The sequence below is a fragment of the Heloderma suspectum genome, chromosome 4 (genome assembly GCF_057233095.1).
Source record: "Heloderma suspectum isolate Gila_16-S chromosome 4, 16-S_ref, whole genome shotgun sequence".
NCBI classification, from domain to species: Eukaryota; Metazoa; Chordata; class Lepidosauria; order Squamata; family Helodermatidae; genus Heloderma; species Heloderma suspectum.
The window spans coordinates 185,922,962-185,947,016 of NC_139461.1; the positions used below are offsets into that span (position 1 = coordinate 185,922,962).

Here is a 24,055-nt window from a genome sequence, read left to right on the forward strand (position 1 = left end):
CGAGGGGGGCAGATTCTAAAGAATCCAGCCTCACTGGAGTCTGTGACGGAATTCTCTGACATTCTTACACTAAAGCAAAAAAAAGGATCTCTGCCCACCCACCCACACCTCCCTTGGCAAAGGCTTCGAGAAGTGGAGATACAGAGGAGTTACTTGCTTTGATAAAAACTTTGTCCTTGCAGTTTGCAGAACAGGCTAAGAGACTGGATACCATTCGAAATTCCATCACTGCCCTGCAAGGGACTGTGGATCTAATTAACAGTTATTGGCAAAAAATGGAGGTGAAGGTTAACGAGTTGCAAGATCGGCTGGCAGGGAATGAGAGTAAGTCACAAGCTTTTTTCAACAATTTTTCTGTCAGAATTTCTCAACTGGAGGCATTAGCGTGCAGGGCAAATGTACGTATTATGGGTCTTAACTATTTACCTACTGATGTAAATCTGTCTACTTTTGTAGATAAGTTCCTGCTAGGGATGTACGAAATTGCCCTTACCTGGCTCCACCGGGTTCCGCTGGGGGGGGAGGCGTTCCGTCCCTCCCCCCAGAATCCTCGCTGGCCGGATCCGCTCTGCGGGGATTCCGCGGAGCCGCCAGCCGGCTCCGCCAGCAGCCAGACATCCGGCCGCTGGCTAGCAGGGACGCAAATGGCGGCGGCCGTAGCCGCCGCCGTTTGCATCCCTGTACTCAGCCGTGATAGGCTACGTAAATCTTTACGTAGCCTATCACGTCTTACTTAAAAAACAAACAAACATGCGTACGCAAATGGCAGCGGCTACGGCCACCATTTGCGTTCCTTATTTTGGGCCGTCTTAGTCTACATAAATATTTATGTAGACTAAGATGGCGAAAATAAGGAACGCAAATGGCGGCGGCCGTAGCCGCTGCCATTTGCGTACGCGCGTTTTGTTTTTTTTTAAAGTCAAACGTGATAGGCTACGTAAAGATTTACATAGCCTATCACGTCAGGGTTTTTCTTTTTTTTTTAAACCTAGCCATGATAGGCTACGTAAATCTTTACGTAGCCTATCACGTCTTTTTTTTTTTTTTAACCTGGAAACCTGGTCAGAAGACCAGCCACCATAGCCGCCGCCGCCGGAGCTGCCGCCGCCCGGAAGATCCGCCCCAAGTAAGTCTCGTCCCAGAGGGGATCCGCGGGGGTGCCGGGGGGGGGGTGGCAGGCCGTTCTGCCACAGAGTTCAGGGAGCCGAATGCACTGGCATTCGGCCTCACCGAGATCCGTGGCGGAATTCTCTGACATCCCTAGTTCCTGCATGAGATACTCCCTGTGCCATCTGATAATTCTTTGCTATTGAGCAGGTATTCCGTGTGTCAAACGCCAAAGGGACTGGTTATACGATTATAGTCCAATTTGCAAGAATCTCCACAAAAAATTATATCCTGCATTTGGCAAGAGAGGCTGGAAATATTTTTTGGAAACAAGATACAGTTATGCTATTTCCAGATTACATCAAAGAAATTTCTGATAAAAGAAGGCAATTTACCAAGGCGAAAAATATGGCAAAACAAATGAACTTACAATATCACTTAAAATATCCTGCTACATTTTGCATTTTTTCTTAAGATCAGATAAAGAAGTTTCTAAATCATGAAACGGCGGAGGCATGGCTAATGGAAAATTGCATGAGATTTCTGTTCCAGCACCATGAACTGGAATTACAACCATGTTTTGCTAAATGACTATGTTTAGTCTAGAAGATACAGGCTAGGCCAGAGATGGGGGGGGGGGGGTTACCCGCTCTTATTTTTTCTCTTTTTCTCTTTTCTTTAAATCCTTCATGACATACTGTACAATGTATACACTCATTTATATATCTAGTACAAAATATATTAGTGATGTGAGGTTGATTTTAAGTTTTATTATTATATAACATTATAAAATTTATTAGTGATTTGTTATTATTATTATTATTATTATGTATCCTTTTAAATCTCCTTTTTTAATTTTTAATTATTACTACCATTATTATTGGTTAGTAAGATCTTTGGCTGGTTAAATTGTTAAGCTTTATTACTATATGTTAGCTGAAGGGCAATATATGGTTACTGGAAATGAACTGTAGGCCTGCTTCCTTGCTATAAGACTGATATGATATTGAAAAATTGGGTTGATTGTTTATGCTGTACTGAATTGTAATCTTGCCAATGTTATAGGTATAATTTTTAAGCAGAATGGGATTTGAAGTTTCTATGTAATGGAGTTTAAATTTAATTTCTTTAAATAATCCTTTTTTTTTTTCTTCTTTTTTTTTTCTTCCCTCTCCTTCTTTTGTTTTCTCTTTCTTTTCCATTATTGCTGTGTCCTCTTAAGAATACTGTACTGTTGGGAAATTGTAGTTATTGGTTAGGTTGTTGGTATTGTTTATTTCATTTATAAAGTTAAAAAATAGAATAAAAAGTATTTAAAAAAAGAAAAAGAAAATGCCCTCGTCCTCTATGGTGATGAGTTGGAAGAAGACATCTTTATTTTATTAACCAGGCTGTTTCCTAGGGGAAGGGAGGAAATGGGTGAATTTAATGTGAAGTGAAAGGATTATGGGCTCTACTCTTAAACTGAAAATGCTACCTAAACTCTGTGTTGCAACCTGCTCCTAAATTCTAAGTGTGTGAGGAGGAAAGAGAATGCAGTTGTCCGTGACAAAGAAAAACTACTCTGCACATGCCTAGAGATACAATTCCTTCCACATTCCAGGGGTCAGCTCTGTTTTTGGAGACAGACCCTTGGGCTGAGCCCTGGTGACTTCTTGGCACAAATTAAGTCAGGGTGAGGAGGAAAAAGAATTGCTTATAACATGAAAGGACCTGTTTTTGTGAAGACCTGCTAGAAGAGGGGAAATGATGAGTGGGTTGTTGTGTAAAGGAGAACACAATCACTCAGTTTGCACAATTAAACCACCCACAGTTAACCATGGGTTGTTTGGGTGTATGTGAGAATAAGCGAGCATGTTGGCTCCCAACCACAAGCCTGCTTCCAGTACGCTAAACAACCCAAGGAAGCCCTGTCCCTGAGTTGTTCTCTGTGATGTGTGAACCCAGAACTCTAGGTTGTTGAGGGAGAAACAATCCACAGTTGAAACCCATGGTTTGTTCTTGGGTTATAACTCTGGGTTGTTTCTCCCTCATCAACTCAAAGTTCTTTGTTCGAACATTATGAATAACAACTCTGGGACAGGGCATCCATGGGTTATTTAGCACAACAGAAGCGGGAGAGAGGCTGGGAGCCAGCAAACCTGCTCGCTCCCACACACTCCCAAACAACCCACAGTTAACAAACTGTGGTTTATTCATTTATTTATTTCATTTCTATACCACCCTATATCCAAAGCTCTCTAGATGGTTCAGAAAAATTAAAACCACAGAGTGCAGCATAACACAATATAAAATATGAAAGCTTAAAACCACAATGTAACAGAACAAACAGAATAAAACCTAGCAGCAATGCAGAGATTTAAAATATAGATTTAATTATGCACACCGGCTGATTATGTTGTTCTTTGGATCTCAGACTAAGAAATGATTGCAAGGCATATTCCTCATTAGCAATTCAGTGAGCTCCTCTAGAATGTTCACCTTTTTAATAAATAACTCAAGATTAAATTCTGTATGAAACATGCAAATCCCTGCATTTCCTTTCAGTGCTATTTTGCATTAACTAAGTTCCTCTTAAAACAACATTTGAAACCATGGGATGAAGTATGTTAGAAGAGTATTTGGTTAGCGTACTCCATGGTTAGCTTTGGTGTACTTACAATTCTGCACACGTTCCCAAGGCTGGCTCTCAATTTGAAAATATGGTTTCCAGGGAGTCAGCATAAGGTCCACACCAGACAACTCTGTACCAATTGTTGTTAAGGAAGAAATGTGAACCTTATCCAGATGCAATACAACTACATCACAGTATTCAGTTGTACTTCTTTAATTGATATCATACAAGCTTCCCTGATTTGACACCAGAACTTACAATTCCACTCTTGTATACCAAGCCTTAAAAGTTTTATAAATATATAATATTATGTCACATAAAAATATACATATTTGGAGAAGGGAACTAGGAAAGTTGGAAGATCTGAAAGGTATCCAAGGCTGCAATCCTAAACAAACTCACTAGGCAGTAAACAATCATAGGAATGTGTGTTCTGTTCCTGCATGCCAATCTAAAGGCAAGTTTACACATTACAATCAAGCAGAAGGTCAGGAAGCACAAGAGAGTTAAGTTTCCTTTAAGCAGGTATCCTACCCTCACTTACCTGGGAGTCAATCCCATTAAATTCAATGGAGTTTACCTCTGAAAAGACACATTTAGGATTGCACAATTAGGGTGCAATCCTATGGCCGACAGACAGTGGCTAGACAGCCATAGGATTTTTCAGTTTTTGGGAACCGACCTCGGAGCCAGTGCTCCGAGGCTGGTTCCCAGAAAATTGCCTCCCTGCTCCTGCCGCCTTGTAGGCGGCACGGTTTGTCCCCAGCTCCATGCTCGGAAGAGCAGCTTGGAGTGGGGGGAAAGGGGGTACTCCTGGGGGCAAGGAGGGGATGGCAGAAGCGCTGGTACGGCACTTATGTGCCATCCAGCCTCCCCCCACCCAGCTCTGAGCCACCCTAGATAGATAGCCAAAATCAGCCGGCTAGCTGCAAATGCAGGGTGGCCCAAGCACGGAGGAGAAGATCTCCTCCACACTCTGCTCACCCTGCATTGGATAGTCGGTCGCCTCCGCCTTCAGAGGCGGCCGACTATCCCCATAGGATTGCGCCCTTAATTGCTGTTCCAGGGTAACATGTGAAAAGGAACCTGGAGGGGAAGACTCACAAACTGATTTTGAGCCTAGAGTTTCTGTCTCTCCCCCATGCAAGATCTTTTTCATACATTATAATGAAAGTGCTATTTAAGCACACATTTCGCTTGCACTTTCTCCCCCCCCCCGCCCCCCGCCTCACATTGTTGTAATGTATAATGCCACTCTGACCCGTTTTCATCCAGCAAACTCTGGTAAATATCCACTGAAAACAAAAGAATTACATCAACAGAAATTACAGCAGGGAATGCCTAGGAATGAAGTATGGCGCCCAAAGGGGAGCAGGCAGACGATTTGGTGTTGTTACTATGCTCAACCATATGCCTGAAATAAAAATCCTGTAACCCCCATCTCACCCTGAATGGTGATCTTATGTAGGATTAATGAATCCTATTTCTTTTAATCAATTTGTTTATTACTATAATATTCTGTACCACCCTTCATCTCTGATTGCAGGGCAGTGTGCAACAGACTTTATCATCCTTACCTTAAAACAACTATAAAACAGGAGCTGATAGCTCTCAGCCAAACTTCAACCCACTGAGGGTGCTGCCCAAACTAAGTTCTTCCTTTACTTTGCAGAAGAAACCAGTTCAGATAGCAGTGAGAAAAACAAGTAGACCGGGGTGGAGGCAAGATGATGCAGGATTGTTGGCTGGGAATGGCCTTGCATGTTCTCTTATTACTTCCAGGTACTTGAAAGCAATAGAAGAACATAGAGGATCTTGCTCCACAATGATGCAATGTGCCTATAGTTCTCTTCCTGTCCATGGGGGAGAAGAAGGAAGAAAGGGAGATAGTCACTGTGTTGTGTCTGCTGGTAAGCTTTAAAGTAGCTATTCAGCAAAAGTAACTTCTTCTCCAGGGCCATAAGACAAAGGCTTAAAAAAAAAAAAAAAGCAAGCTACTCTTATAGAGAAATTTCAGAAGGCAGTATACCCAGCTTTAAACTGAAAGCTGATATTGTGGCCAAGTATATGTCTGTGGAGACCAGCCACAGATCTTTATGATTCCAGAATATTATATCAAATGTTTAAAGAGTATGTGTGTAATTATATTGACTTAAGAGATTTGTTTTGTGTACACAAGATTGACTATTCGCATTTTCTCAATGAGACGTCCACTAAGGATGAAACAAAGATAACAAATATCTAGATCAGTGTGTGTTTGGACATCCCCAAATCACTGCAGCAGCATAGTTATAGGCATCTAGTACAAAAAACTGACATCCTGAGAATCAGTGGACACATATTTTAGAACACAGTTAAATAGGCTATTGCTTTCAAGGTTTCTGAAACTCTGTTTCTGAAGTATTATTAAGAGAAACTACATACCATTCATTATAATATTCACTTATATACTGATAGTCTTCTTGGTTAAAGCTACTGCTTACCCACTTCATCATATTCTACATCTTTCTCTCAGGAACTTCTTTACATCTTTCTTTACTAGTGGCACGCTATTAACTTTGGCCCACTTCTCTACCTCAGCCTTCCCCAACTAGGTGCCCTCCAGATATTTTAGACTTCAGTTTCCAACAGCCCCAGCCAGCATGGCCAACAGTCAGGAATGCTGGAAGTTGTAGTCCAAAATATCTGGAGGGCACCAGGAAAGGTTGCTCTAGGTTATTAAGGTAATGTTTTTTTCCCATTTGTTTAGATTTCTCTCCTGTCCCACCCCAAGCAATCAAAGCAAGTTACTGTATGTCCCTTTTCATTATTTTATCCAACAGCCTTGTAAGATGCATTAGGCTGAGTACTAATGACTTAACTTACTCAGTGAGATTTATAGCTGAAAAAAGATAGGAACTTTGATCTCCCACCTCCAAAATACAAAACTACTACTATGGCATTTATTTATTTGTGATATTTATATACCGCTAAATATAATAAATATAATAAAATCCCTCAGTGGTTCATGTATAAATATTAAAATCACATTTAAAATACAATATTAAAACACAACCTTAAAAACAATTCTAATTACAGTAAAAGGAATACATGGAGCAGTAAGATGGAGTGGCATGAATAATTTAATTACAGCAAAGGGAAAGCTTGGGTGAACAAGTGTGTTTTCAAGAGGTGTTTAAGAGATGCCACATTTTCTGCCTCCCAAACTGCACGAGGGAGTTGTGCAAAGGGTGGGTGCCGCTACCAAGAAGGCCCATTGTGAACGTATTACATGGTGACATTCCATTAGTTTTGGAATGACCAGCAAGACCTCCTTTGATGATCTTAAAGGTTGCCTGGGTATGCATAAAAGAAGGCAGCCTGCTAGGTATCCTATTTGGCCCAATTGCAAGGACTGATTTCCCCACTGAACTTTCCTATTCCATTTAACTCTACTCATTTTTTTAAAAATGGGTTTAACAGAATAAAAGCAGGTAAAAATACTAATATTCACAATCGATAGACAAATTTTGAGGGAACTACTTCATAAGTTTCCTTTTGTATAGGCACAAGCTTTGAATATTCAGGACCTCAAAGTGTATATTTGAGAATAAAGAGACCCAGAGTAAAACCTAATGAACACTGCTTGCACGCAAAAGCGCATTCATTCAACTTGCATTCAGCCTCTTAATAATGTCAGTAATAAAGCTCATGTCCACTGGAACAGAGCTCAACTGCTTTTCATAATGTGTGAATAGCTTGTTGCAAGAAATAATACACCTAGATTGCAATCCTCTGTGTTGTCATCTATGCCTAATGCCTGCATTGATTACATTAATTTCAGTGGATCTCACACATGTACTACTAATACCAGTGTTCAGAATTTCAGAACAACTCTTTTTCTGACAACAAATGCTAACTCTCAGCGCACTGGTTTGGCAACATAATTCTTATATTGGTTCCTATTGAAAGTAGAATTCAAACTACTGTTTATATATCCTTTTTTTCTCCATGTACCTGGAATTCTTTTTAAAGCAAAACTGAGAAATATGTCTGAACCTCAATAAAATCAAAATGAAAAAGAGCCAAATGCATTAAATAAAAATACCCTCTCCCCATCTTACCTGCCCCCAGTTAAAACACAGTAGTTATACGACAACCACCAGTTTGTTGTCAGTGTTAGCTCCTGTTGAGATTGTTTACATGCCAAGGTGTCACAGCAGCTCTGTTGCATGGGAGAATATTTTCAAGAATGCTGCAATGCCATGGTGGTGTACAATATAGACAACCAATGTGTTATACCACTGCTGATACTAGACCTTTTGAGGAAGCATATCCAAAACCAGTACTTCAGTTTATCATTGGTGGTATGTACCTGGTGGCAATTTAAATACTGTGTGTTGATCTTAATTTTCCTAATTTATTCCACTGGAATTGTATTCATGACTACAAAAGCAAAAAAAACCCCACCAGTGGTGTTTAGTCACATTTTCTGCCCAGATTAAAAATAATGTGATAAATCCATGAAAGCAACTAACAGTGTGCAATGCTTCCTGCCACAAATGCATTCTAATGATCAAATCATCTGGTGAAGACTCTCTTATACTATCATCAGCCATCTGCCTTTCTACAGCAGAATAGGAAAGGTTTAAAAAGCTGCAGAAAAGCAGATGATGCTGATATTATTATTGTTATTATTTTTATTAATCTATCATTCTAAAAGGATCAATCTCATGTTTCTAACCTGGTCTCCAAAATCCTCCGGGAACTTCCACAAAACCACAGGATCTGTAAATAATTGACAGACAGCATTAATCAGAGGCAAAGGAACACAGTCTTAAAGCAGGGTACATTAATATTAAAGAGGATCAACGTAGCTTCAGGCTCACAGACAGGTACAGAAAAATTGTCTCAAAACTAAGATACTGGATAATTCAAAGATTTTTTTTTAATTTCATGTTTACGAAACTCCCTGCCTATTTGTTAACACAAAAGTAGAAGGTTATTTTGTACTGAATTATTCTTTATTCCTTTTTAACTGTTGTTCTTTCAATGTCTTTTAAAGAAGTTATTCCAATATTCAATTCGTAAAAGGGAATTAGAAGTAGAAAAATGAAAAATATGGTTTTCAAATGTCATAATGTAAGCCTCTCTCATTGTTTTGCAAGGTATTCTTGACTGAGGTGTTTTTTCACATTTGGGATTTATCATTACAGATTAAGAATATTAAAGAATACAATATGTTCACCAGCTGCAGCTTGGCACCTGCTATATTAATAACATTATTTGATTTGATGTAACCTAGCACTGGTTTTTTTTTTTTTAATTTATTTATTTATTTATTTATTTCTATACCACCCAATAACCAAAGCTCTCTGAGCAGTTCACAAAAATTAAAATTAAAAATTAAGAAAACAATTTGATAACTTCTTGGAGGCTTGGACTTTCCAGGGTATGCAACTGGGCCTCCATTTTGCAGAACCCCAAAACATGTTGTTCTCATTGTACTGAGGGATCTTCAAAATCATTACAAAAATATTCCAGTAAATGAAGTTTACATTTTCACAACTCACTGAACAATTCTGCTGTGTTTCAGGATGTTACTGGTTTAGTCTTTGTTATATACTATTATGGTGTATTGATAGGTTGTGATTAGACCCATGCATAGTAATTAATTTGCGCATGAATCTTGAAAATATAAATTTATCTTTTATCAGAGATTGCCAAGAACAGTCCTGCAATTCAGAGCAGTCCACACAGGCAATTTTATCTACCCACGTATGGCCCTATCAAATTTAATTAATCTTTTGTAAGAAGTTTTCCTTGTTTCATTCTTAAGGAGAAAAAATATTTTCAAATTGCAATGCAGAGATTCCATACTTCAACATTGCATCATTTGTATGTAGTTAAAGACCAACAGGGCTACACACATATTAACTACATGTACATATTTCTGTGTAGTACCATGGTGATGCACATGCGCACCATAACTGAAAGTCATCATTGCTAGACTGTACCAACTTCATTCTGGAATTCAATTTGTGAAACAATTTATTGATTTTATTTATTTATTAAATTTATTAATTTATTAAACAAGATTCACCTCCAGCTCCCCGACTGCTTTTAGGAAAGTACTGGCTTCCAAGAACACAGAATTTGGACATTCCTATCTTACAGTTATCCTTGAAATTACATAAACACACATACACACTCACACACACACACACTCAAGTGACAGTTTCCATTAGAACATGTATTACTTCTTGTCCTTCTATTTACTTCTATACTGGGATCCTACTTTCCATTTTGCACATCACCTCCCTATGCTAGAGTGCCATATGGCAGCAAGTAAACAACAACAATATAGGAAGGACAGTCTCCACTTTAGTTTAGGAGGACTTTGAAAGCTTTCAAGTGTCAGTCTGACACAGTGTTTGTTTTTCAAGTGAACACACCTGAAATGTATTTAGGGTACCCGATGAACATTATGATGAACGTATAGTAGCTCCCTAAGGGAAAGGAGTGAAGAGGTAGAGAGAGTATATCCTTTAAAATGCTACTTGCTTGGCTATTGTGGTAATACATGTAAATACTACATGTAAATACTAATTACATGTATTGATTACTCTTCGTGTGCATAGATGACTACTCTGAACCTGCTCTTTCCATTTCTTGTTAGAAAGGAACATAGAGGGTTAAAAAAATCAATATTTTGTCTATTTTCATAATATATAAGTTACTCTATTTACTCCAAGTCGGGTACAAAAAACTCCTGCCTGAAACCCTGGAAAGCTACTGCCAGTCAGTGTCAACAATAGTAGGCTAGATGGACTAATGGTCTGAATCAGTGTAAGGCACTTTCCTATGTTTCTATATACTCACTTTCATTAGCATCAATACGAAATGGTATTATGAGTTAATGGTACCTACAGGTTAAGTTACAAACCTGAATTTCTTAAAACCTTTTTCCCCTGTTAGAACCTTCCTTGTGACTCGGCTAAACTGTGTATTTTTCTTCATCATAACTACTTGCAGAGTTCATGCTGAAAAATACTTACCCAGCTTTGGGGGTCATTTTGACCCCAATCACATCTGCAAATGTTTGCATGGAACCTGCACTTCACCTTCAACAGGTAGCAAATCAAGGAACTTTAGATGACCATTGTCCTCACTTTACCATAAAAACTTTGCAAAATGTGTTAAGAGTTGCCCAAATGCACCTTTGTAAGCAGCCAGCTCCACCATCTCAAATCCGAGGCCAGGTAGTGGTTGAGAAACTAACAACACATTTACAGGATTCTGGACACAATATAACTAATAACCTTTTCACTACCCAGGTGTCTAAGAAAAACTTGATTCTGGCAGATGCATTAGAAAAACAAGCAAACCAGAAATTCCCCCAGAGTTCCTTGTCCTCAGACAGTGTCAACAGCAGCATTTTTGGTGCTCAAGAACATTTCACATTTGTTAAGGAAGGAAGGACAGTGATTCCTTTTTCTTCAATGCATACCGATGCAGCAGTTGCTGGCTACAAATCCAACCCTGAGCAAATTCTTTATTGTAATAAAAGTAACAATGGCAGAGATACCTGCAACCAGACTTCCAAAGGCCTGCTTAAATGCCTACATTGTCTTGAAAATGAACAACCCACAATGGAGTGCACACCCAAAAAGATGTCTCTTCCTAGTAAATCTTAGTATGGACTTGATCAAACCTTGGGCTGAATCTAGGGACATAGCCAACTTGCCTGGAATGTCAAGACAGGCAGCCTCAGAACCGACAGGGCCTGCTACTGCTGCCACCAAGAAAAGGAGCAGATGTCATCTCTGTGATCAACCGAAGGGCAGAAAACCACAGCATCAATGTTCTTCATGTAATCGTTTTGTCTGTCCTGCTCATGCAGTTTTGAAACGTAGTGATAATGCATAGACTGCTCAAGTAGCATGTGCTACAGTTACAAGTTCTGTAAGATTTGTTAGAAGTAATTCACTGCTCATAATTATTGCACTGTTATGCTTATGTAACTTATAATTGTGTTTTATGTATGTTAATGGAAAAATATGTTGTTTTGTTTTAAAAGCTGTGGAGTCAATTAGACCTCACAGATCATTCTTGTATGTTTTACATACTTCATACTATGGGGTATTTTTGAATCCAATTACTTCTTTGCAACACTAAAGATATTGTTTTATTGTGAAAGGGAAGTTCTCAATGAAAGCATGATATTTTAAAAACTTGCAAATGGCGTCATGTTTAATACCTTCCCTCAGGTATTTCATTTTTATAGCTTTTGTGGGGTACATTCGACCAGCAAACTAAATGGATACAGTAAATTTTTCCATCAATTGAGCATTTAGATCCTGGTTTAAGGTGGAAAATTGGGGAGAGCTCAACTTAAGTGCAGCTATTTTTAACACTGATTTACTATCTGTGACTGAGATGGCCACATATGGGGGCCATGTTTCCATGACAACTAAAGGAGAAGCGAATGGAGGAGTACTAGATCTCTTTAAAAGGAATCAGCTTTGCTGCGCTTTGGTCCATGCAGGGCTCCATGAGCAGGTTCTCCACACCAGGAAAAATCACTTCACAGAACATACTTCCTGGTGGAGGTGGGGGTTTGAGTGAACAACATCTGACTGGTAGGGGCTGCTCAACCAATAACAGAGGCTTCCCCCCCTCTCCCCCGCCCCATTTCTCCTTTCCCCTGAAAGTCCAGATGCACTTGCATTTCAGAAGCAAGCCTCACTGAGCACAATGGGAATTACTTCTGAGTAGACACACATACGCTTGTGCTTGGAAAGGGAGGGGGAGAACACAAAGACAGGAAACCAGCCCACATTTTAACCCTCAGGATCTCTATAACGAAGGGTCGAAGTAGTTTCCTCCTAAGGAAATAAACCAAACACAGGAGAACTGGAGCCTCGAAATCATGCTTTACTGCACTTAGGGAATTGGGCTTTAAACTGTGCCATGTGCCAAATTGAGGGGGACATCTGTAAGTTCGGATGTGGGCATTTTGCAAAGCCTCATGCAGCACAATGGGAGTTACTTCTGAGGAGACACTAATTGGTTTGTGCAGGGACAGGAAACACACAGGAAACATCCCTTGACCAGGGTGACGGTGAAAGGCACACGCCTGGGCAGGGCTAGCATACCCAAGGTAAATGGGGGGGAGGGCACACAGCAACTATACAAGGACCCGACTTAAGGAAAAGAATCGGACTATATGCAGTTTCGGGAAATCCGGTTTTTCCACGATAAGCTCATGGATGGCCACAACGTAATGTATCCTCCACAAGCAGCCAGTTTGGAGTAAATCACTCATGTAAATCAGCCTAGGGACAAGCTAAACGTAACTCACTCCCACTTACATGATCTAGTTGGGGAGTCAGGGTGGGTAGAAGGAAGATTTGCAATAGATCAGCAAGGTTTTCTGACTTTGAACTGTTTAACAATAGAAACAATAAAAACACTTCTCCTCACTCCCTAGGACCTGCTGAAACAAAGATAGATTGTGGGGGGGAGCATTTTGTGTGTGTGGACAGGTAGTGAGCACAGACTGGTAATGAAAACAAATTCCTGGGCTAAGCATGTGCTCAAAGGCACCACGTTCCTTAATTTCTTATTAAGAATTCCTTAATTCTAATGTCTCACCTATGACAAGAAATTAGGAAAGGGAAGTGGGGAAAGAGCTGTGAAAAACATGCTAGGAATTTCGTGAAGATTTCCCGGCAAAATAGTGAGGGAGGAAACCAGGAAGAAAGAGCAGAACAGAACTACGTTCTCTGGTTGTAGTTTGTTTTATTTTAAAATGTTCTTAAGAAGTAGGGTCAGTGATTAATTACTAAAGGAAGAATTGTTGGGACTTCTGGTAGGAAGAGAAGCATCACCCACTAGGTCCTGCTCATTAATGTTCAATGTGCAAGTACAGGACAGGCTGCAGTGGCCCATTCATATCCTGTAGAACATTACTGTGGATGCTCAGTCTCATTCTCCCTCATCTGTGTCTCTTTGACTCAGGCTTTCTTCCCCAAATGTACCCTGCAAGTGGGTGCCAGATGCTACACACTTACACACCTACAAGCCACTATTTTGCACCTGACTCCAGTTGGTGGACCTCAGAGTTCTAGTAGAAATATGTAGTAGATCCCATAGGTCTGCCCACTCCTGGTCCAAGTCATCCATTCGGCAAAGCGAAGACCAGGCCAGAGACATGGTAAATGTTATTATGACATCAGTGTTATCCTTATGGATCTTTTTTTTTTTACCACTAACAAATATACAAGGAATTAATCATTTTTCACACCTGCCTTTCTGAAGCGCTCTCAATAATTTCATTTAAAGCCAGTCATGTCAGGAAGTGTGGGGTCAGTTTTTCACTGCATACAAGGGATGGCAATTTCAAAGTATCTAGGACCTCTATTCTGAATACATGTCGCTGATCTTTGTAACCCTAAGCCCTGAGCTGACAAGTCTGAAAACTTTGGTGCAGAGCTCCATTTGTACTGAGCAAATAAGTAAGTGAAGGCATGGAGGGTGTTGGCCAGTCCCAAGAGGCTACATCTTGACAGACTTTCCATTCCTGCTGAAAATATTTGCTGCTACAGTATTGCGTAGGAGCACCTTTACTGAAGCCCAATGCAAATCTAACAATGCCAATTACTTAACAGTAGCTAAATGACTAAGTGAGCCACAGGTCCCAAAGCTCCCTCCATCCCTCCCTCTTAACAAGAGCTGTGGACTTGCAAACCATGGTTATGGGAGAAACTGTATGGTGCCAGGAAGGGCAGGTAGCAATTAACACCAGAGCGGAAGAGGAAACATAGGAGCCTCCAACTTGCTCCTCATGGTTAAGAGATGGCAATGTTACATCTGTGCCAGCATATGATCCCTATTTTACCTTTGGATAAGATGCTGGGAGTACATTTTTAATATGTTGTTAATATGGATACACATGCACTAGAGTTCTTCATGTTTCAGCTTCCCCTACAGATCTCTAGAAACTATATGTATATAAATGAATGCACATGAATGCCAGTGTACTGTTTCCCTTCCATTCCTCCTGCCCACCCCAATACCTCCCTATACATGATATGGTCTGAGTTGGAGCTATTTTATAAATACAACTACATCCAATGTGAGACTAAGGATTCTATATATATTTTCACTGTTATGGTTAATTTTCTGTCATGGTGTGCTTTAGAAGGCTGTGGAAACCAGACTATCAAGAGTAGATGGATACAACATACAGCAGGCAGAGAATATATATATTACAAATATACAAATGTGTCTATATTTTCATCTGCAAAATACTGGAAGTTATACACCAGGCCTTATTAGCAGTGATTGCAACCCAGCCATATTATATTAGTCCTAGATTTCAAGGAACAGAGTGGGAGTTTATCATAATTATTGAGCAAATTGCTCTATTAAATATTTTGTGTTTGTTTCCACTTAGAGATTACATTTATACTATATGTTAAACAGCTTTGTGGCAACTGTTCACAAGAGCTCTAGAGGAAGAAACAAAAGAGCCAAGAAGAAGAAAGTATAATCCTATTCTGCAACTATGTACATTATGTTGAGAACTACAAAGACCTGATCTCGTCTGATCTCGGAAGCTAAGCAGGGTCAGCCCTGGTTAGAACTTGGATGGGAAACTGCCTGGGAATCAGGCTTCCTGCATGGAGCAGGGGGCTGGACTCGATGGTCTTGTAGGCCCCTTCCAACCCTATGATTCTATGATCTATGACCATATTTACCTTTCCTAGGAAGACTGCTATCTAGATACTCATCTGATCTGGCAATGCTAGGTCAATTTTATGCTGATTTTATGGGTGAGAGAACAAGACTAGATAGCAGAAAACACCATCTCCATAGATGACTGGCAATTCACTACATATTTCTCTTAGTTTCCTTTTTTTAATGAAGTTGATAGATCACATATGCCTTCCTACAACTCAAATTTATTAACGTATCTTAATTACATTAAGTATATATCTATACATACACTCTCTTCAGTGCAAAACTATTTCTGATCACACCTACTTTTTAATCTAAAAGAACATACTAAATTTTCATTTTCATTATCATGTCTCCATCAATAACTGACCACCAACTATTTACAGTTATGGCTCATAATATAGATATTATGAATCTTGGACTGGATCCAGATTTGTATGAGGTTGCTTCCACCTTGCAAGATGGCTTTTCAGATCCCTCCTTCTGGCGGCAGCAGCAACGCATACACACACACCAGGCCTTCCAATATCAGAGACCCTCCGGAGAGACAATCCATGAGGCACAAGGGACCGTCACCAGATGGAAAAATCCACCCCACGTGCCTGGAAGTGCTTTCCCACTCATATAAGGAGATAGTTGGATTCAAGACTCTGAGAAAATCATTATACTATCCATCCTACTTCCCCTATGAAGACTTCATGTTAACTGAAGCCATAAAAGCTAAGATAGAAAAATGATACTTAAAAATTAGATCCAACTTCCCCTTCCATATTTAAACCTAGAAGTAAAATTATTGTAACATGATATATGTCCCCCAATAACCTCTACAGGATAACAGTATTAAGCTGGAGACAAAGATCATATGAAGAAAAATCTGCCACTGATTTGTTTAAAAGACCAGCTCTAGCAATGAACTAGATAAAGGAGTTTAAATATCATACACAATTATTATTGTGAATCACCTCAAAATATGCTTTAAAGGAAGCAGTTTTATCTGTATTAGAAAACATATCCTACAAACATTAAAGTTAAGGATTAACTAAGATTTGCTCCTATTTTGTTATCAGATTTCTGCATTTAACATTCAGAATACCTTATTTTGTACTGTTTTAGTGGGAAAGGTTATCTATAATAAGAGAAAATAATACAAACGGTGTGAGGTCAATAGACAACTGTTTTAACAACAAAGTATTATTTTTCCTGGTAACGTTACTACTTTTAACTAAAATTAAGCTTGTGCAATGGTGTTTGCACTATCAGCAATATCCGGACTTTGGATTAGTTTATGACTGTAGTAATTTACCAGCTGGATAAATTACATTGCTTTTAAAACTAGAAACAGCTTAGAGGAAAACAAATATGGTTTCTCCGACTTTGCCCTAGTGAGGTGCTGTGCAAGTGGAAAAACAAGCAAAGACAAAACACAGACAAGAGGATGTGCTGGCTGGGTTACTTCCCATCACTTTTTAGAAAACATGGGTATGCATACCCTTGTATTAAGGTTCATAATAACCAAATGTGCAGAGCTAACATCTGCACTTATCTGCAAGAGCATCTCTGCTACTTTTCTATTTATGTATTTCTAATACAATTTCACCCCCTCCCCACATTCCCACAGCGGATACTCAGTTGGAATGCAGTGCAACTAGGCTCCCTACCAAGCTGGGAAACAATACAACTCTACCAAGCTGAGCACTGGCTTAAAAACAGCTGGCATGGCACAGAGCTCATTTTCTATCCACCAGCTTTTCCAAAGCAGACAAGTCTCCCTGAGGCAGATGCTCCACTGGGAGACTGGTAAAGAACTGCCTTTTAACTGACCATCAGCTTTAGAGAGGTTGGTAAAAATCCAGGCAGTAGATTATCTGAAACCTGCACTGGAAGTAGATTCCGGTTTTACTAAAAGTCTCACACACTGCTTTAAAAGGGCATTATCTTTAGAACTGGGCCCAAAGTTGGGTGTCTCCTCTGGGGGGTGGGGGATGTACACAACAACACACACACACACACACACATATATATATATACATATATATATATATATATATATATATATATATATATATATATATCTCTCCACACTCACTTGTAGATGGAGAGATTATAATCAGAGAGAGAGACAGAGAGAGAATGCTCCATCACTGCACATGGTTCATTACAGACTACAAGAGTACAGGTTATGCCCCAATGAGGTTACAAGCTAAAATTTGACCTACAGGGAACAGAGGAAGGGGAGGGAAGTGGAGACAGGAGTTAAAAAAGGAAATGATATGCAATTCTGTCAGGTACATGTGCTTAGGTTTTGTTATAAGCTTCGTTGCAATGGAGCATGAGAAGTAGAGGGATGGCTAAAGACTTCATGGAAAAGCTGAGTTTTGAGTAGAAATTTGAAGGACATAAGAGAACATGGCAAAAGAGAAGTGTTGCTTTAACAACCAAAGACAGAAGAGGAAAACATTACACATAAAGTCAGTTAGGTACTTATCAATAGCCTCCAAACTCTCACTTGAAGTCACTGGCTAAAGGACAGTGGTCAATGTCCTATATTGCCCCCACTCCAGTGGAACAGACCACAACTGCAACAGGAACTAGCAGTTACTGAAAAAAACAGAAATTAGCTCACTGACCTGCCCTGTTCACTGATTATGGGAAAGCATAATCTGTACTTGATGACTTTAGCGACAGGGGTTATATCCAATATTGCTCCAACTTAAGCCCCATTCATTTCAAAGTGTATACTCTAAGTAGGAATAACACTGGATACAACCCATGTTGTGTAGAGTTTATCTTTAGTTTAATATTTTGGTGCCTTTTGCAATTTATTATTTACAATTTTTAATTTTATTTTTATTTCAGTGATACACATTACATACAACAAACACCCACAATAACAAAAAAAAACAGAAACAAAAGGGAAAAAAGAAAAGAAAAGGGAAAACAAAAACACAGAAAACCTATACTATCTGTTACAACTTTAAAATAATGGGTTACATCAGGAATCATTGCCATTTAGGCTATATAATAAAATACCAAAACTTAAAATCTATTACTTCTGTATTTACTACTTCCTTGATTACAAATCTATCAATATGTTTTTCCAATACTTTAACTGATGCTCTGGAGGATTAGATAAGGAGTTTTCTGTATTTATAACTAAGGTAAATGGGAACCAAGTTTATTCAAAATTGTCCATATATCTTTCTCCTTTTACATATTTTAATTTACTTGTCAGTTTTTCTAATAAAGCTGTTGTCCAGACTCTATTTTACCAATTACACTCTGTAAGACCATTTAAATTTTTTCATCATTGAGCAATTTCAGATCTAACCACAGCAAGGAGGAATCCAATCAAATATTTATGTCTTAATTGGTCATTTTGTCCAGAAAATATAGTCAATAATAATAGCTTGCCCTAGAAATGTAATGTCTGATTCGTCATTCGTGACAGGAAAGAGATCACTTGTTTCCAAAAAGATTCCACTATTGGGCACTCTAACCACATACGTTTAAGTGATATTTCATCGCACCCCCTCCAGCAAGTCATGGATATATTTTTACAGAAGCGTGAGAGTTGGAAAGGGCATAAATGCCATCTAAGTGTCACCTTCAGCACATTTTCCTTTGTCGAAGCTGATATGTATCTATATGGAATACAGGTTTATTATTTAGAAATACAGCAGTTTTTCACTTCTGGAAGCAAATCTGAATAGTTAGAAACCACTGATTTTCTATTTACACTTTCATCATAACTTATTTTAGTTACAGTAATTCCTAATTGAGGAACTATATAAGCATTAGGCCGGACTTCAGCATAACAGGATGGCTATTTATTTTTTACCTGCTCCAGAACTGGGAGAATTTACTATTTGTAGTCTCATGCACCAAATGAAAGAGAAGGGAACAATTTTGGTATGCAGCACTGAACTTTTTAAACACAAATTATTTGGATATTAAACATACATATTAAAAAGAACTGGTTTATAGTGGCTATAAAAATGACACTATATCCGATTAATTTTTTCTTCTCATCAGTTTCACATATTTTATATGAGGGATGCACATTTGACACCAGATACACTGCTGTCTGATACCTCCATGTTTAGGAGTGTGGGAGGGGGGTCTTAGAATCCTATTTCAGTAGGATTAAAGTATAAGATGTTTTAGTAGCTGAATCGAAGGAAGTGCAGGCAAGTAAGAAGTAAAAGGCAGGCAGTATTTGCCAAGCATCAGTAATCAAAAGAAAGAACAAGGGCAAAACAGAGTAGAGAAACTTAATAAATAGGTTGGGTGGGGGAGAAAACCTTAAAGAACACTTGCTACCTTTTCTGGCATTTAAAATGTGTCAGATTAAAGAAACTATGCAAATGATAGTGGCACTTTAGGAAATACTTGAAAGCACACTTTTATGCAAATCATGGATTCGGTGCTCATGAAAAGAGTTTTGCTCGTATCAGAAATCTGCTCTTTACTAAAGCAGTTGCATGGAAAAGTTACTTTGTAAAATCAGGCAACCTGTTAAAAGAATTATTTCCTATGAATATCTCTAGATCAGGGGTCCCCAACCTTTTCAGGCCCATGGGCATATCTGGGAATTTGAGAAACTGCTGTGGGCATCACCACAAAATGGCTCTCATGGAGGATGTGGCTAATCACATAATGGCTTCTGTGGGGAAATAGCTAGTCAAAAGTCAGCTAAAGAGTGGGGAGAGAAATAGTGAGGCTTGAGGCTGGGAGGGAAGAGGAAATATATTTCATTTTTATTATTACTATTAAATTTATTAATCGCCCATCACCCAGAGTGGTCACCCAGCCACTCTGGGCAATGTACAACATACAATAAAACAGTTTAAAACAATAAAATTCTACAATAAAAACATTTTCTAAAATACCCTAACCCACCCCAAATGCCTGCCTGAACAACCACGTTTTTAATGCACGACGGAAGCTCATTAAAGAGGGTCATGATGGAGTTCCCTAGGGAGGGAGTTCCACAGAGTGGGGGCCACCACAGAAAAGGCCCTCTCCCTCGTCCCCACCAGTCTAGCTGTCCTGGCTGATGGGACAGAGAGAAGGCCATCCAAAGCTGATCTTGTTAAGCGGCCTGTCTGGTGCTGCTGGAGGCGCTCCTTAAGATACGCTGGGCTGGAACCATATAGTCAAAAGGTCAAAACCAACACCTTGAATTTGGCCCGGAAAACAAATAGCAAGGCAAATGGGGAGAGGGAGAGAAAGAGAAAGGCTAGAGGCTGGGAGCGGAGAGAAACAGCAAGGTAAAGAGGTGGGCAGAGAAATAGTGAAGCTAGAGGCTGGGAGGGAGGGGAGAAACAGGAAGGCAACAGGTTAGAGAAACAACAAGCCTAGAGGCTAAGAGGGGGGAACAGCGAGCGAAATAGGTGGAGGGGTAGAAACAGTGAGGCTAGAAAAGGAGAGAAAGAAAACTGCCCTAATGTTTTCCAAGGATTATATTTTAAAATATTTTTGAAGGAGCAGGGTGAGGATGGCTTCATGGCACTCTTGCTTTGGGGACCCCTGCTCTAAATTTACTAGCCTGCACACTATTTTGTGACCTCTGGGTTGGCATACTAAAGGTATTGCCCAAACATGGATTTTGAAATCTTCTTGTAAGAACTGTGAGTTTGTGCCTTTTCTTTTTACTAACAGGAGGATCCAACTCTGAGCTGTCATTTACCATCATGGAAAGTCAATCCCCTTTGCCCAATATTGTGTTATACCATTTAAAAACAGAGTGGGGAGACATTTGCAGCTCACTGGGAACATAAAGAAAAGTCTGTTTTGCTGCAATGCCATTAGTTATGCTACAAAATGAAAACCTTAATCAGGTGAAGGTTCACTGCACAGAAAGCGCAAAGATAAAACTGAACATGCCAAACTTTTAGCCTGACTCTCTACAGAATAAAGGATTTCAAGAAAAGAATTGCCAGCTTATCTACTTAGTTAACAAGTCAGACATACAATCTTTTATACATTTAACAGCATCTGCAAAATTAAGAGAAGAAGAAAGTTCAAGAGTGAATACACTTGTAATGGGGTGAAATGAAATTTTAAGCCCCAAATACATAAGGCAGGCAGACAATGTACACATGTCCTCAGAAACCCCATTATGTATCACTGTACATAGGTTTGTGGGGGAGCTAATCATTTGTGTTAACAGAAACAAGATGTTGCATGTCTTTTGCAGCCATAAAATAATTTACACTGAACAGCTGAGCATAACTTCCATTTCCACAATTCAAAGAAGGTAAAACACTAGCCCAGAATGCTACTGAGCTCATCTCTTCAGGAAAGAGCACATAATTTTCATCTCAGAACTCTTCTGACCCATCAAAGATGCTGTGCAGGCCAGATACTGTGAGAGACAATGGCCAAAATCCAGCACAAAGTTGGGCACACTGAAGTCCACTGAAGTTAATGGGTGGGCAGAGTAATCCTACGCTTACATTACACCAGGACCGGAGGTATACCACTGCCGCACTGGTGGAACAAGTCCCATATCTAACGTGTGCCTAGTCCAGGAGGGAAAGGGAAAAACACACAACCAGAAAATTTAAAAGACATAAAATGACAGACACACTCCCAGCATCCTTGGAAACACTGGCACAACGCATGATGAGAGACTGTGCCAGCAACAATGCCTACATGCCACAGGCACAGAGGCAGCCCCAGTGGCACAACCAGAAACAACCTGCTTCTGCAAGTCCCCAGGCATCCCTCCAGACAGGGAAACCTTTGCACACCATATTATAATGGTGCAGTTGGATCAACTGCTCCACAGTCCATGGCTGAGCAGGGGTCCTCAGCCTTGCTGCTCCATCACTGCCTGCACTATGCACCCAGTCCCTCAGGCTCACTATGCCTTGGGGGGGGGGGGTGATTTTTGTTGGGATCACTCTGTGTAGGGTGGGAGGTTAACTCTCCCCCCAACTGAACCAGCAATCCCAACAGCAGAGCCAGCCCATTCATGAGGCAGGGTGAAGCCTCTACATCAGGAAGCGGTACGGAAGAGCAGCGAATTACGCTGTTCCCCCTTCCCGCGCCCCTGCCAGGATGGCCTGCTGCTGCTGCTTCCAGCAAGTGCTCCGGAGAGCCCCAACATCTGCTCTCCTGCGGTGGCATAAGGAATTTGTGATATGGCGGTGGGTGGTGGAGTTGGTAGTTTAAAGGAAAAATTCTACCGGGCGAACCTAAAGGTTTCTACCATCACCACCCCTTTGTGATGGTCAGATGCCGTTAAAGGTACTTAGGCTTGATATCAGTTCAAACTGCACTGCAGATATGGATAAGGACAGAATCATCCAATTTTCTCCAGAAAACACTGACGCAAAGACCCTAAATCTAAATTCAAAAGTAATGTGGTGGTGGTGTTACTGTTGGAAGTACATTCCATCAATGTGGTGGTGTTGGAAGTACATTCCATCAATATTCATGGCACTGACTTCAAAGTTAATATATGCTTGAGATTAGAGGAGGGGTCTTAAGCAAACTTATTCAATATTGGTTTATAGGACTGGGTGCACAAGACTAAGAGGTAAGTCATTTCATAGTTGTGCAAGGACCCAAATGGCATAGGAGCATCAGACTAACACCCTACTTAATACTTTTCTCCTGTGCCATGTTTTAAAAAAGCTTTAAAGGTTCTTTGGGGCTGGGGCAGTGAAATGGCATTGGGGTGATGGGGGAAAGTCGGTGACCCTTTAAGTGGCATCTTCTGACTTGATTCAGAGAGGAAATTGCCAACACAGTCCTGTGTTTCCTGCCTCTAAGTGTAGGACAATGTTTGCAAAGTGTACATCACAACTTCAGTTTTTGCAGAATAAAACTGTTTGGCACCTACATCTGGTATTCACAGGAATAGTGACAGTGAATATAGAGATTTTATTTAGCTATCCTTGTCCAAACAATGTTGCCTAGTTGCATAGTATTGTCTGAGATCTGAACTCAAAATCTCTCATATCCAAAGCAGAAATCATATCCCTAAATCAACAAGCCACCTTTTGGAATACAAAGTCATACCCATGTTTATGCTTCTTTGGTGTGATCACTTTCAGGGGTGGGAACCTGTGGCCCTTCAGATGTTGTTTGACTCCAACTATAATCAGCCCCAGACAGCATGGCCAATGGTCATGGATGATACAAGTTGTAGTCCAACAACATCTGGATTCCCCACTCCTGACTTAAGGCATCATGCCAATACATACTTACATTTTTTCCCATGACTTCTCATTTCATTTACATGGAATAAACGTTTCACAGAGAAAACAAACACATTTTAATGTCAAAGGTATTATTGTTGTTTTACATGTATATTTTGGGGGAAGGAGAACCCTTTTTGCTGGAACTGCTTCAGAGCCTCTGACCACCTTAATCCACCTTTGTGGGTTTGAATCCCCTCTTGCTCCTCACAACCACTATTTTACGAGCACAACATACAAAAAGGGCAGGAAGGAGAGCCCATACAACAGCCTTCCCAAACCTGGTGCCCTCCAGATGTTTTGTACTACATCTCTAATCAGCCCCGGCCAGCATAGCCAATGGTCAGAGATGATGGGGGTTGCAGCCAAAAACATCTGGTGCCAGGCTGGGAAACACTAC

The 24,055-nt window shown here is 40.0% G+C and overlaps 1 protein-coding gene across 4 annotated transcripts in view; it reads right to left on the minus strand.

Annotated features, from left to right (window-relative positions):
- DENND1B (DENN domain containing 1B) overlaps window positions 1-24,055 on the minus strand; it is a 295,461-nt gene that overhangs the window by 211,999 nt on the left and 59,407 nt on the right. For 3 of the 4 annotated variants that reach the window (XM_084851502.1, XM_084851503.1, XM_084851505.1), the window contains exon 3: window positions 8,445-8,488. The exons of the other annotated variant lie outside the window; for it this stretch is intronic. In XM_084851502.1, the coding sequence (XP_084707628.1) occupies window positions 8,445-8,488 (44 nt within the window). The remainder of the gene's footprint in view (window positions 1-8,444; window positions 8,489-24,055) is intronic. 4 annotated transcript variants of the gene reach the window in all.